This window comes from Myotis nattereri (genome assembly GCF_964212035.1).
Source record: "Myotis nattereri genome assembly, chromosome: 14".
Taxonomy (NCBI): Eukaryota; Metazoa; Chordata; class Mammalia; order Chiroptera; family Vespertilionidae; genus Myotis; species Myotis nattereri.
In genome coordinates this window covers 61,343,268-61,358,527 of record NC_138089.1, presented here as the reverse complement: position 1 = coordinate 61,358,527, position 15,260 = coordinate 61,343,268, and the positions used below count along the sequence as shown (strand labels likewise).

Sequence of the window (15,260 nt, the reverse complement as noted above, 5' to 3'; positions counted from 1 at the left end):
AGGAGATCCTCACGTTTACTGGACTCATGAAGCGAACGGTCAGGAACTGGGGCAGACCTGCTCTACCACAGCCTCCTTCACCAGTGGCCCCGACAGCGGCACCAGACCCCCGGGGACCTGCTAACCAGGCCAGATTCCCGACCCACTGAGCCAGGTCTGCGGGCAGGCCCAGCACCCTGTGCAAACCCTGCAGGAGACCGTTCCTAATAGCACCTGGGGGAGGAGCCACCGCCAGGGCCTCAGGGACCCTCGGAAGACGGACTGTACCCACCCGGCCCCGCTCTGGGGACTGTGAGGGCTGGAAGCCAGCTTCAGTGTCGTTTTCCTCCCATCTCACTGCAGAGAGCAGGCCCGGTGGCGGCTGTAGCCCCTTCACGGGAGGCACAGCGGGCGGGTCAGGAAGCACAGCGGGAGCACGTGCTCAGCCAGGGCAGACAGAGCCCGCCCCTTCTGCTTCCCCGGGTTCAGGCACCGTGGTGCCCGTCGTCTGTTTCCTGAACAGGGCTTCTCAAAGGCTGCCCAAGAGGAAGCCCAGCAAGGCTCCAGGACTCAACGCCCGAGAGGCCCGTCTCCACCTCGGGGCTGTGTCTACGCTGCGCCCCGATGGACATCCTCTAGCTCGGCCGTTGCCAACGGGGGGTCCACGAGGTCCGAAAGGTGGGCGACCACTGCTCTAGCTCACGAGAACTAGGCTCCCCTGGGGGGTGCCGGGGTGCTGGCCACCCTCGTGGGAGAAGTCCCACGTGTTTTACCTTGACCATGAAATAAACAGTGGGCGAGCCCCGTTTGACTGTGTGTTGCTTAAGGATGAGGAAGGTGGTCGGTCGGTCAATAGGAAGCCACAAGTCACTGGCTAGACTGCTGACACGGACCAGCTGGGGCTGACTGTGTAGGCTTGTCACAGAACCAATGAAGAAACGGTGCAGAAATGCAGAGAACGGACTAGAACCCAGAAGTGATGTTCCATTTATTCACTGAAAAAGAGGGCGGTCAGGCCTTCCCGATCCATTTTCTCCCATCTCCCCAAACTCCCTCTCTTAATTTTCCCGAAATAACAACACACTGAGAAACATGTTTGTACAAAACCACGTATTATTCCCCCCTCACAAAATCGAGTGGCTGTATTACAGGAACAAAACCAGATCAAAGACACGAAAAGAAAAAGTCACTACTTATACTGAAACCTAACAGTGCTGAGTTCGGGTTCTGTGTACAATTGTCACCAGCGCAGTAAAAATATTCCCACCTGGATCTTTTAAACTTGAAAGTGATCACGTTAAAAACCTGAGGTTACAAGGGACCACAGTGTGAACCAGAATTTCATTTTCCTTCAAGACCCCAGTGGCAAAGGGAAGTATTTGGAATGAGTTTCCTTTGGGAGAAACTGCGGGAAACAGGGAACCCGGGCCGCTGTCAGAAGGCACTGGGACTCAACGCCGGAAGCAACCGGCTCCCTCCCGCCCGAGCACGAGCCGCCGCGGACCACGGCCGCCTGGTCAGAGGCAACACCAAGGGCTTGGAAGGCGCCTCTTCCCTGTGGTTTCTCTTCTGCTTCTGCGTTCTGATAGTAAGGGAGAGTTCTCAGGTGTTTCACAAACACCTGCCGATACCCTCTCACACGTAAAGCTTACAAACTGCGTAGAAAGATCCCCAAAAGATGTTCCATTGGCATTCTAGCTGAAGCTGCCATCAGAGGCTGTGACGGGAAGGGGCACAGCGTTCCCACGCCCACGCAGGACGGGGGAGGCAGGGAGGCCAGTGGAGAACCCGAGAGTCTCCAGTCACCTCGAGCCACTCCTCGCGGGGTAGGAGTGGGCTCCAGTTAAGGCATTTCCGCGGCTCTTCCTCTGGAATGGCTCCCGCTCCCGGCCGAGCACCTGCCCCTGCAGCACGATGCTGTCGCCATGAGCTCCGTGACCCCGGCCCAAATGTGAAACCTCGGGGGGGGGGGGGGAGGTGTGAGGCCACCTCCCAACCCGAAGTCCCGCTCCACTGAGCCCACTCCCCTGGTGCTGCAAGAGGTAGTGTGGGGACCTGCTCCCGGCAGCCTAACCATGAGCTACATGTCAGCACTATCTACTTCCTTTTTTAAAAGTTTTCTTTTTTTTTTTTTAAGAGCAAAAGCATGCACACAGCAATGAGCAAGGGGGCTGGTTCACAGGGCGCATGGCCTTGGCCCAGACCCTTCCTGGCCGGTCCCAGGGACGAAGGATGCCTCCCCAGGCCCACCCTCCAAGCTCACGCTGCCTCAGAAAACAGACACCCACCGCAGCCCAGCAAGCCACCCGCAGGGAGGCAGGCCTGTGGCCCTGGAGGGGAGGCCCGGCCTGGGCGGGGCCAAGTCCTCACCGGAGAAAGCCCGGTGGGGTCCCCTCCCCGTCCTTCGATTCGGGCGCCTCTACGGGTGGCCAAGCCGCCGAGGCGTCACCCTCAGCGTGTTCTCTGCTCGGATGAGCAGGAGTAAGGTCACTTGCAATGCCTCAGGCTGTCCCTGCTGCTGTCCCTCTGCCCATCACCAGTTTTTGGTTCCTATTAACTTTGAATGCTCTCCCTTAAAGCAATGGAGGAAATAAAAAGAAATGATTATAAAACATTATCCAGAGGCAAAGACAAAGCAAGACTGCAGGACAACAGATATGGAAGAGCCTGGAATAGCCACACCAGGACAGAAACAACTAGAATGCCCAGGACATACTGTCAGCAGGGCCCCCGCATGTGGGCCGAGGACCTAACTCCAGGGGTGCTAGGGCTGGAGAGGGGAGGCAGGAGGAATGGGGAGCGGGAGATGGGACACGTGCTTGGGCTGAGAACAAAAATCCTGAAAGAGGCCAGGAAGCTGAGGAATGTGTCTCGTCATCCCCTGCGGCTGGTGGTGGCTCGGGGTCGTGTGCTCCCAGCAGCCCCCAGGCTAGGGCGCGGCCGGGGCAGGTGGGCCTGGAGCAGGAGGCGGAGGGACTCCGTCTGCAGGCGGCGGCTGCGGCGGGGGATCTGCAAACACATCCAAGAGTCACTGGTCACTGAGGAAGCACAGGGGCTTGGGGAGGAAAGGGGACCAGGAGGTGATCTTCTCCAGGCAGGCGACCGGGGCTGCAGGAGGCGCTGAGCTAGGCCCACCTCTCCCGAGTCCCCCAGACCTGAGAGGTTAATGACATTTCATTTCGTTGTGTTTTAACGGTTCTGATTTTACTTCTTCAGTTAGATGAGCTACTTCCTGGGCAAGTTCTGTCTTCTTTTCTTCCTCCCACAGTGCTCGCCTAGCCGGGCACAAGGCATGGCTGTCCCCGCCCCCCAGGGCCAGAGCCCCCTCAGGCAGCCGCCGACAGCTGACCATCCTGCAGTCCCCGGACTCTGGGCCACGACTCGGGGTCCTGCAGGGACTGAGTGTGCGTGTCTGGGCTCCTGCCCATTTCCGCTGCAGCTGCAGCTCGCACACAGGAACCCCGAGATCACTCATCAGGGGCTTTGAACGTCTGGATTTTGCCAGAAATGAAAACGGAGACAAATAATTCAAGTGCAGTGTTGCTCACTAGTCAGTTCACCCACCCACCCCAGGAGGCTGCACTGCCCGCCAGGGCTGTCAAAGCATGAAGCCCACAGATCTGGTCCCTTCCCACCTTCGGGGGAAATACGGCCGGAAGAGGGGTGCATGCGCCTGCGGAGGCCTGCCCAGGACCCCGAAATACCCCTTTGTGGAAGGAGTGGGGAGCGGGCTGGAAACCCTTCACGTTCTCCAGTGGCTCCACCGTGGGCCCTTCCGGTCACAAATCCTGAGGCCAAGCACACGGCAGCGGCAAAGACCAATGGTGACAACACCAACAGCAAAGGGGTGGTCTCTGGGCTGCACATCGGAATGGTGCCTGCCAGGCGGCCAGGCAAGCATTTTCCTCCAGAGACGGAACCTGCCCTACCCTCTAACCACAGCCGCAAAGGGACTTCTCCTGCCGTCGGGATCCTGTCCGCACACCCCGCTGACCTGCTCCTTCGGCTGCACGCCTGCTCTGCCCCGGCCCCGGCGGAGGGTCAGGGGAGGCGTGCCTTATCCATGCAGCGCCCTGGGAAGGGCCCTGAGCACCCAGGCACTCAGGCTCTTCAGAATCGCAGGGAGCCTGCAAAACCCTGTACCACCATTTCCCACGACAGCTCCCGCAGGCCTGGACTCCCGCCCAGCCTCGCTCTCCACTGTGAAGAGGGCGCTAACTGCTTGGCATGGACGCGAGCTTCTGAACGAACCCGGACGACAGGCTCTTAGCTGGGGGCACCTGGCCACGAAAGGCTGCATTTTGGGGTGTCTCACAGGGAAGGTCTATGGGGGGAAGGGCAGGCAGAGCCCCAGCAGCGACCTCTGGAGGCCAAGGTGACCTGGCCCCCCACACCCAGATGGACTGGCGGCAGCACCAGCCTCTCCACTGGGCGCGTGGGGGCCTCCCCTCCTCCTGAACCCGGTGACGCAGCCACTGCCAGCGGTCAGAGCGGCTGAGCAACTGCCCGTCACTCCTGTCCTTCTCTTCATACCCACTGCTTCTTAACAAATATGTATTTTTATTGATGTCAGAGAGGAAGGGACAGGCAGAAACATCCATGAGGGAGAATCATGGATCTGCTCCTCCTGCAGCCCCACACTGGGGATGGAGCCCGCCACCCGGGCACGTGCCCTGACCAGGAATCGAACCCTGACCTCCTGGTTCCTAGGTCGACACTCAACCCCTGAGCGAGGCAAGTCAGTCTCCACCCACCACTTCTGGACCTGCATCGATCGAGGCTCCTGCAGGGAAAAGAGCCGCCAGCAGCTCTGTGTCCCGAGGCGCCTGCCGGACAGGCCCAGCACGCGGGAGCGGGAGGGGTGTCTTCCCAGCCCCTCAGACCTCGGGTCACGAGCGTGTGCCAGGAAGGCTGTGCACCCGTCACTTGGACACCTGCCCCAAAACTGACATTCTGACCCACTGTCCTTCCAGGGACCTGCCAATCACAGAGAACAACCCGCCTCCCAGTCCTCCCAGAGACCCCGGGGAACGCACCCCCCAGCGTGCTACTTACACATGCCGTTGGGGGCTGTGAGGGTGACCCGGGGTCCTAGGATGCTTCCTGGCATTGGCGGCATCCCAGCGGGGGCGGGGCCACTCCCGGGGGGGTGGATGCTGGCGGCGACGCTGGGCATCATGCGGCCTGGCAGGGGCTGCCCGGGCATCATGGAGCCTGGGCCTGGGATCTGACCTGTGAGGAGAGGGAAGGCCTGCGGCAAGTGCACTGGGAAGAAAGGGACCAACTCCTACCCAAGACTCAATCAAACACCAACTCCTACAGGACCCGAACACCCAGGAGCAGTGTCTGCAATCATCTCTGCCCAGCTTTTATTCTTTCACTTGTCGGGGACAGCAGGTCTGTGGAGTGAACGGCCACCCTACACCCAGTGCAGGCAGGTGGCCACAGGAAGCAATGACCAAAAAGCACCCAGAAGCAAGCATTCATCCCGGTGAGTCCGGGTGAAGAGTGACTCGCCGAGGATTGCCCTGGGACACCAGGTGCCACGTGGAGGCCGGGGGCCAGAGAGGAGAGTTCAATAGTGAGTCGGTGCCCAGTCCAAGGCCCGCAGCTCAGCCAGGACCGAGCTTCTCGCACGGGCTTCATGGGACGGGGTGCCCGAGGGGGTGTTGGGCACTACTGTGAGGTCACCATTAAAAAGGGATTGGATTGGAACCCAGGTCCTGGTCACACACACAGATCTCGCCCTCTGTCCCCACCATGAAGAACCCTGCGACCCGGAGCCCAAGGGGTGGGGGGCAGAGGGATCAGACAGGCCACTCTGCCCCCTCTCCCTGGTGCTGGCAACTAGCCCAGGAGCTGCTGGCCCCAGGACAGGGCCCCTCCTGGGTTCAGCTGCACACAAGCCCTGGGAGCCGCAGCAGCCTTTCTGGAAAGAGCCCGATAGTCAACATGTGGGCTTTGCAGGCCACAGGGTCATGGCTACGAGACTCAGCGTTGCCATGGCAGCGTGAAGGCAGGCAGAGAGGATGCGTGACAGGCAGGTGTGCCGTGTCCCCATCCACCTTTATTTATGGATCGCACACGTGAACGTCACGTACTTTTCATGGGACATCACATTCTTCCCCCTCTGAGAACTCCTCCCCTATTTAAACTGTCAGCCATTCCCAGCGTGTGGCCACCGAGGCAGGAGCGGCCGGTGGCCTCCAGGTCGGAGCTCGCCATCGGCTCTAGAACGACGGGGGCACATTCGCTCCTGAACTCTGGTGCGGCTGCGGGGCTGGGTTGTGAAGAGCTAGAGACGAAGGGAAACGGCGTGACAGGCGCACGGGGCTGACGCTCCTTCCTGTGAGGGCACATGCTACTCTGCAGCCTGTCAGACGCGTTTATTTAAACGCGGCCGGCAGCCTGCGCGCGTCTGACAGGCTTGCTCTAGGATGAGGAAGGGACTCTGTGGTTTTCTTGTGTTACAATCTAGGGCCTTCATGCTCTGTGGTGAGGCCCGTTGGCTGAGACGGAACGCAGGTTTTAGACTGAGAGTCCGAGGAGCTGGGGATCGGAAGGCTGGCGGTCCCCTCGTGAGAACATGTGGCTGCCAGAGGATGGACCTCCAGCTCCTAGAACCGTGAGAGGCAACTTCTGTGACTCGACGTCACCAGGTGTGTGAAGCGGAGACACCCAGACTGAGGAACTCACCCCCGTCCTCAAGTGTGTAGACGGACCCTGTGGATGAAGGCGAGGGGGCCACGCTCTCCCCGCAGCCCGTGGACACACCCTGCGGCACGAAGTGAGGGGGCAGGTCCTCAGCCCACAGGCAGCTCAGGGCAGACCCTCCCCGAACCCGCAGCTGGGAGGGGGCGTCCCGCAGAGCAACCACCTGGCAGAGAGGAGCACCACGGCGACGGGCACAGCGCGAGGTGGCAGCCACACGCCCGCTCCGCACCGGAGCTGCCAGGCCCGGCAGTGCAGTGCCAAGCGACCTGCTCAGCGCAGTGGCCCATTTACCTATTTCCCTGCATCTTCACGGCAACCAGCGGCCAGGGCAGCTGCAGGGTTTCTAAGGCTGTCAGCCCAACAGCTGACAAGCCTCTTTCTCTCTCTCTGAATTCCAAAGCCTCGGAATAAGACCTTCTCTCCTCCTGTCACCAACAGGGCAGCAGCATCACTGGGATGTGGGTGCTCAGAGTCCTAGGAAAGCGGCGGCCAGTGGAGGGGAGTCCCCGGGGGACTTCGCGCAGATCCTTCTCGGGGAGGCCAGGCGTGGAGCAGGAAGCGTGAGCGCCGTCCCTGCGCCTGCAGGGTGCCCTGCTGTCCCCGCCCCTGGACTCGGTGCTGGTGGGCCCCGGGCAGTGGGTGCAGAGAGCGGGTGGGGGCGGGACAAGGACCTCCACCTCGGGTGGTGCCTTGCCAGGCGGCGACCACTGCTCCCTGCATCCTCCAGACTGTGAGGAGACTGCCAGACGGGAAGGCCCAGCGTCCAGGGAACCGCGTGTCAGGGGCGAGGTCACTTGGTCCAGAGTCACAGGAACCAAGACCGAGCTGAGGTTCCCGCCCAGGCCTGCCTGACCCGGAGGCGCATTCTCCTCCCGCCACACCTCCTGTCTGACAGGAGTCTCTCCTCGGAAACGCTCATCTCTGAGGGTCAGGCTCGGTGTGGGCCGAGGTAAGAGGACTTGGGGAGGCTAGGAACCCATTCCCTGTAAAGCAGCCTCTGTCCTTCTGAAGTCTCAACATCCTGTGGTTTTCCTGGTCGGATTCAGATCTCACCAGGTCAGGGCGCAGGCCTGGGTTGTGGGCTCGATCCCCAGTGGGGGGCGTGCAGGAGGCAGCCGATTGATCAATGGCTCTCATCACTGATGTTTCTATCTCCCTCCCTCCCTGATATTAATAAAAATATATTTTAAAAAGTGTTCCTGTATATATTTCCATTAAAGAAACATTCAGATATTCCCTTCCCCGGTAGAGAAGGAGGTGAGAGAGCGAGCTGTGGCTCAGAACAGCCGCATCCCAGCCCCGCTGGCGGGAGGCTGACCTACATACAGGCTTTTTTTTTTTTTTTTTTTTTTGAACAGCAGGCATCCGAAGCCTAGAAAATGGAAACGTCTGCTAAAATTAGGTATAGCCTCGTGGAAAAACCCTCACACTCTCAGGTTCATTAGCTCTTTTACTAACGCGTTACGCCCGCTGAGCCTAATGGAATGTTATGAGAGGACGTCATCTTTACTCTTTAGGGTGGGAGGGCAGGTGGAAAGGAGTGTGAGAGGGAAGGAGGGAAGGGAGCTGATTTCCAACCTCGAGCACATTGCCAACCTCCCACGGCACATCCCGGCTGAGTCCCCGGAGAACAGATACAACAGGATCAAGGCCAAGCTTCCCCGAGACGGCGCCTCCCGCAGCGGCTTCTGGGGCGCCAGGGCCCTCACTGCGCTCTTTGTGAGGGAACCTGCTACCCCGGAAGGCGGCCGGCAGCCCTCTGTCACATGACAGCAGATAAAACCCTGGCTGCCGGGAGCTGGTCTTCCCGGGGCTCCGTGTGGGGCCGAGGCCGCGGTGGCGGTGGCGGGCGGCGATGGTGGCATCACCTCCCCTGCTGTCCTTCCCACGGGCGGCCGGTGTAAGCGGGCCCACCTCAGGGCCTGGAGGCCGAGGGCCAACACCTTGGTCAGATTTCCCCGAACAACCATCGTTCAGCCCAGGGATGCCGATGCCCTGGTTCCGTCACTAACATCTTCTCGGCCGCGTCTGCGTTTCCACCAGGTCAGATCAGATCAGCGGGTCCTGCCTTCTAACCTCTTCCACCCAAGCCACCGCCCCCCCCCCCCACAGCCCCCCAACGAGGCCCTGATGCCACAGCTCACAGGACCCCGGCTCCCGCCTGAATGCCCGCGGGCTTGGCTCCCCTGCACTGGGCTCGGGCTCCCCTGCTCACCACGCTTCCCTTGGCCCCACCCACTGACAGTTACGCTCCCTTAAACAGGTGCCGAGGCCTCTGGAGGACTGACCGCCTGACCTGAAAGGGACGCCCAGCAGTCAGGCCACCTCTTGTTTGAGAGGCAGCCAAATCAAGGGCACCCAGGAAGCAGCAGCTGCTACCAGGCCACCTGCGACTTGGCGCCCGATGTGCTGACCGGCCCGGCTGGGTGAGGGCAGGGACGCTGGCACGGGCGCCAGGACCGTGCCCCCTGCCTATGCACCTGTGCCAGCGGAGCAGCAGTCCACGCGAGGACCCGCTCTGTGAAGCCATCTGCTCTACAACTGAAACACAAAACCCAAGGGTGGCCGTGGCCCCTCCAGCTTCCGTTTGCCAAACGACACAAGAAACATCCCCTATGGGTCATCCTCTGCCTTTTGTTGGTAGAAACCAGCTGCCTGGGGAGCAGCCTGGGGAAGGCTGGCGCTCAGGAGCAGGACCAGGGTGACCGCAGCTCCACACGCTCCTCGCACACAGCCCGACGCAGCCCATGGACTCGGGAGGTGGGACGGAGGGCCACAGGGGACACATGACATGCAGCACAGACACGCGTCAGCTTACGCCAGCCCTCTGGCGTGGCAGCTGGGCAAGTGCGCCCCCCGGCGCTATTTTAACGGCCAGGAGGAAAGGCGGTCCGTCCACACAATGACGTAAACGCCAAGAGTCTTAGTCAGAGGCTGGACCGACTGACCACTGTCCGTGAATCTGTCTCGAGCTGCTCACCCCCTTGCTCACCTGGCTGGCTTTCGGAGGCTGATTCCCCCTCCATCGCGGACCAGGGAGCCTCAGGCCTCCATGCTGGCCAGCGGGCCCGGGCGCATGCTCAGCTCCTGCCGGAGGCTGTGGCCTAACCTTCCAGAGCCCAGGACACGTTCGGCGGAGGGACCCCAGCACATGGAGCCCCTCGCCTACCCCTCGCTTGCGAAACCAGCCTTTTCTGAACTGGCACCTTCTAGGCAACTTTGAACTAATTAAGGGTTTAATTTATTATTGTTCTTAATTTTACTAACACACTTGACTTCATTTCACACTCAAACTCCACGCAACGCCAAGCAAGGGGCAACTACCAACAGTGACCGCCTGGAGCTGGGAGAGAGTGAGAGCTGGACGCACACGTCGGGGCAACTGCAGCACCTCCTAGTGCGGACATATGCACGCCCGACGGCCGTCCTAGGAGCACCAGACCGCAGCGCGGGGCACACGACAAAAACGTGTCCCTCTGTCCCCAGACACGCGCACGTGCGCTTCGGAACATTGAGCGTCAACAGGACAAGTGAACGGGGGGCCCACAGTGGACGCGGGACCAACAGGAGAGGCAACCACTCACAGGGTGACCGCACCGCACACACAGCGCAGCGAGCTGACACGCGCAAACGCGCTGTGGTTCCACCGGGAGCGGCGAGCCGGGACGGCGGCCCTTGCGAGGGAGGGGCCTGAGGAGCATGAGGCTTCCCAGGGTCTGTTCCCCTTCGCCCCCTTTCCAGGCCGTGGCCGAAGAGTCTGCATCCACCCAGGAAGCAGTCCCCGGGCATTTAAACCTACAGGAGGACGGCTATCAGAGCCACACAGAACACGCCAGACACACTGCTCCCCGAGGGGAAATGCAGGGGACGGAAAAGCTGGAATTAAAAGGACACTTCAGTTCTAATGTGTTGGCAGTTAAGTTGAAAGAATTGTGAGTTCAACTTTCAAGGTTAAAACGTGGTGAAGAGTTGCCAACTCGAAAAGGCTCCCATAAGGGGACAAGTTGAGGATCAAAAAGAATAATGCCCACAACAGACTGAAACACGTAAAACACACAAAAACCCACAACACTAAAAACATACACACACAATGCAAAACCCCTGAAGGGTCCTCTTAGGAGATGGGGGGGGGGGGTAGTAGCTCTTCCCTCAAATACCTGACAAAGGGAGAGAATGAGGCCTTTGCCCAGAATTTCCTGTAAGGACCGAGTTCCAGGATAACGAACGATAAAGAACGGTTTTTGGTTTTTTAAATAAAAGAATTGCCGCTAAGAAGCGCAGAAGGAACCACCACTAGAAGCCTCGCCATGCTGCAACCCGACGACCCGAAAGCGCCCGTGAGGCCAGCGCGGGGCAGCTCAGACCAACAGCCCGGCGCCAGGTCCGATCTCACTGTCACTAGCAGCCTCACCGACATCACAGGCCAGTGCCAGCCCCGTGCGGGGGGGGGGGGGACGGGACACACAGCACAACCAGGGAAACGCGCGAACGGCACCACAGAAAGAACAAAAGGAGGGGAACTGCTAACAGATCTGAGAACTGTCAGCAGAAGGGGCCCTGGACTTGTCTGCACACGAGTCCAACAGGAAGCATTCAGACGGCAGTGACAGTAGGAACCTGAGCCCCTTTCCTGTGTGATGGTGGGTTATGTTACAGATAAGGTTTCCGGTGGCTAGAGATACGGAAAGGGAGGAGGAACCCCTAAAACGTCGGTAACTGTGAGGCAGCCCAGAGGTGCTGGGGGTCCTCACGCTCCGCTCTGCTTGTGTCTACAGCTGAACGGCTCCCGACGAAACGTTAAAAATGGCGGAAGGTGACGGTTGAGAGAGCTGGGTCAGAGTTCACTGTACCATTCTTTGTGTTTGTCTAGTTTTAAAAACGTCTTTAAGTTTAAAAAAAAAGCGTAGGCAATCCAAGGATGCAGGTAAGGCACTCGGGGACACACCGGCCGCCCAGGCCGACCTGCCTGGAGAAAGGCATCATGCCAGAGACTCTGGGGGCACATGGCAGGCCTGAGGTACCATGGCTACAACGCCCCATCTCCTGGGCGACCATGTCCTGCGGGCAGAGCCTCCTCTCACCTGGCTGGGGCGGGTGGGGCGGCGGCATCTGGTGCTGCATCAGAGGGTAGGGCGGGGGCTGCTGGTGAGGCAGCATGCCGGGGTGCCCTGCTGCTCCCAGCGGCGCCAGGCCCGCGCCCCCCGGGTGCTGGTGGCCCTGTGCAGGGTTCTGCCCGTGCTGCTGCTCCATTTGCTGGCGGGCTCGCAACTCCGCGTATTTCAGCTGCTCCATGTGGAAGCTCTGGCGCTCAGTGAGCAGCTGCTGCCTCTGCTGCTCCAACTGTTAGGGAAGGGAGGGGAAGAGAAATGACATCAGAAGAGGGTCTCGGGAATGGGGACACACAGGGCACCCCCTGGCCCCCGAGTCCCCCCACAACGTCCAGAGAGGAAGAGCAGGGTTTCTCGAGGAGCACGTTTCCCTGTGGACACCGGTCCCGGGGTCCAAGGCCTTCTCCGAGTTGGGTACAGGCCTGCCTTTCCTCAGGCCTTCGCCAGTGGGGCTCTCGCTCTCTGGGCCCGATCAGGACTCGCGCCACCCGCCCGATAGGCCTCGGGTGGTTAACAAACCCCCACACCTGCCTCAGCCTCCCCAGCAGGGAAAGCCCCTCCTGCCCTCTCCATGGCCCCCGAGGTCAAGCGCCCCAGCTCCCGGGTGCTCTCTCCTGGACGAGACCCTTCGAGTCCCCGACTTTGAAGGTGACACAGAGCAACCCTTCTGAGGGTGCGGAGGGCCCTGGTGCACAGCTCAGCCCTCGCGGACGAGGCGCACGCCGTGGCTCAGTCACGGCGCATCCAGAAGTCCGCATAAGCGTGTGCGCGCATCTTGGTTTGAAGAACACGAGCATTTCAATATTCAAGATAATCTTTCTGAGGCCCAAATTAAAATTCACAGGAAAACAGTTATTATATGTGCCAAGAAATTCAGAAGCCACACGCCTGACAGTTCAGAGAATGGAATGCTCTCAAAATTAATTTAATTCAGGGCTGAAAAAGAAAACCAGCTGGAAAAGGAAGGTAAAAATTCCGATTGCTGGGACTGAGGAGCACGAGGAGCATAAGGAGGGTGAACAGGCCTGTTTCTTTCAATAACGTCCCCCTGACCCTTGAGGAGCGAATCCGAGTCCCGGGAGGCCTTTCCGGCTCCGCGGTCCAGCACAGGACAGCCGCTCCTGCGCCCCTGGGGCCCGGCTCGGGGTGAGAGGTGCTAGCGTGCGGCGTACGCACTGGCCTTTAAAGACTTTGCTCAAAGAAGTTAACTCTTCATGTTGATCCCATGGCTCCCACTATGTGCCTGTTGGCCGGCATCAGCCCAGGAAAGACAGCACCGCAGCCGAGAGCCGGCCTACAGCGCCTGCCTGCTCTAACCATGGGCAGAACGCGAAGGAAGATGCGTGAGAACCAGCCCACGAGTCTGGTCTTTGGCAGGAAGTGCCTGTGACACTGAGTGAGGAGCATCGCGGGGCATCAGGAGTGGCAGCCAGGGAGGCGCACGGATGGGTGGGGGCGGGAAGACAGGCCGTGGGCAGTGTGCGGTCGCACAGCCAGGGGACGCGGAGGTGGAGAGATGGTCAGCTTCTGTCCTGGGTGCTGGTGAACTGGCTTTCAGGGAGTGGGAAGAGCTTCTGAGACACGATTTCCTGAGTGTGAGGTTCCCAGGAGGGAGGAGGAGGGGTGCTAATGGTCCTAACAGGCCGGCGGACTCTGCCTTTTCTAGGGAGGGCGACCCCACGGCCCGGACCTGCTCCCGTGTGCAGGAGGAGGAGGGAGCGGCAAGCTGTGAACAGCAGAGCATCCTGAGGAGGCCGAGCTCCAGCAGGAAGACTCATTGGTGAGATGGCGTCCGGAAGAGGCAGACGGATAAAAACGGGATTTAGCCGAAACCGGTTTGGCTCAGTGGATAGAGCGTCGGCCTGCGGACTGAAAGGTCCCAGGTTCGATTCCGGTCAAGGGCATGTACCTGGGTTGCGGGCACATCCCCAGTGGGAGATGTGCAGGAGGCGGCTGATCGATGTTTCTCTCCCATCGATGTTTCTAACTCTCTATCTCTCTCCCTTCCTCTCTGTAAAAAATCAATAAAATATATTTAAAAAAAACAAAAAAAAAACGGGATTTAAAGATTCGCGCCACAGACCTGGGCTCTGCTCTCTTCTAGCCGTTCTTTCTAGGAAACGTGGGGCTCTGCTGAGGCTGCACGTGAAGAGGCTGCCAGGAAAGGCCCTCCCACCTGTGCTCCTGCTGAGCCCTCGTCTGCACAGCTGGGCTCAGGCCCTGCGTCAGGTAAGAGCTGGACCTCAGGGCGAGACCAGCTGCACGACGATGCTGCAGTCACTGCAGGGAGAGCCGGGGTCTCTGAAGGGAATTTTAGCTTCTGCATCACCTATCTTAGCGGTTTGTCTTTTTAAAATTTGTTTGTTTTTAACTGAACCAGCCTTTCTTTGGGAGCTGACCTTAATATCAAGATATTCACCCGGGGGAAATATTGCCCCAATTCCTTGCCTACAAAGGAACTAACCTTAATTATACGATTTCTTCATGAGTTTCTTTTGTCATTTCAAAGCAGAGAAGGTAACTAAGAGAAAGTAATTAGAAGAATTAAAAAGGATGAGTGATTAAACACACACACCCTGGAAGAGAACCCAGTTCAAGCTTAAGCTCCACTGGGACAAAGGGGTCCCGGAAGCCGAGAGCGGCGCCCAGAGAGCAGCCCAGGGGCACAGCTCTGCCTGGGGCTCCCAGCAGAGCCACGGACACGTCCGGCTCCTGCAGGAACACATCCCTGGCGTGTACACCTTGTCCTGCTGAATGAGCTGAAGCCTGCACTCACGTCTGTGGCAATCGGAGAGCACGTGAACTGGAATTTTTTAGAACAGTTACTGTACTGAGCAAGTTTTTATTTTTAAAAAATTTTTAATATGTTTTTATTGATTTCAGAGAGGAAGGGACAGGGAGAGTGAGAGAGAGAAACATCAATGATGAGAGAATCATGGATCGGCTGCCTCCTGCACGCCCCCTTCTGGGGATCAAGCCCACAACCCGGGCCTGTGCCCTTGACCAGTATGGAACCCAGGACCCTTCAGTCTGTAGGTCGACACTGAGCAAGTTTAAAATTCCCTTAACCAACAACCTAGTGATTCTACATCTGAAATCTGTCCTAAAAAATAATGTGTGCATAAAGTCGGGCATTGAAGTATTGTTTTTGAAGGACAGTTATTTCTAAGATACACGGGGGGAAAAAAACCCAAACCAAACAAGCTGCAACAACATTGAAACACAATCTCAATTACATTAAAAAAAACAACAGCTTTGTGTCCAGGTCTGACCCTGCTCTAGCCACACGGACCGTGTTCTGGAGAACACCAGTCAGAGCGAATATTCCCAGGAACAGAACGAAGGCAGGAGACACGGTGATTTATCCATTTCTTTCCTATTTGAAACATTTTTCGCACACACACTATTTTGGTGACCAAAAGACAACATGCTGACAGCTGCCAAGTGACATGCCTCAGA

The 15,260-nt window shown here is 58.9% G+C and overlaps 1 protein-coding gene across 1 annotated transcript in view; it reads right to left on the bottom strand.

The window, feature by feature from the left end:
• Positions 1-957: 957 nt before the first annotated feature.
• SMARCC1 (SWI/SNF related BAF chromatin remodeling complex subunit C1) overlaps positions 958-15,260 on the bottom strand; it is a 90,659-nt gene continuing 76,356 nt past the window's right edge. Inside the window, exons 26-28 of the mRNA XM_081106327.1 lie at positions 11,775-12,033; positions 5,035-5,211; positions 958-2,988 (exon numbers count right to left, since the gene is read on the bottom strand). Coding sequence (XP_080962453.1) covers positions 2,909-2,988; positions 5,035-5,211; positions 11,775-12,033 — 516 coding nt within the window. The 3' untranslated portion in view covers positions 958-2,908. The remainder of the gene's footprint in view (positions 2,989-5,034; positions 5,212-11,774; positions 12,034-15,260) is intronic.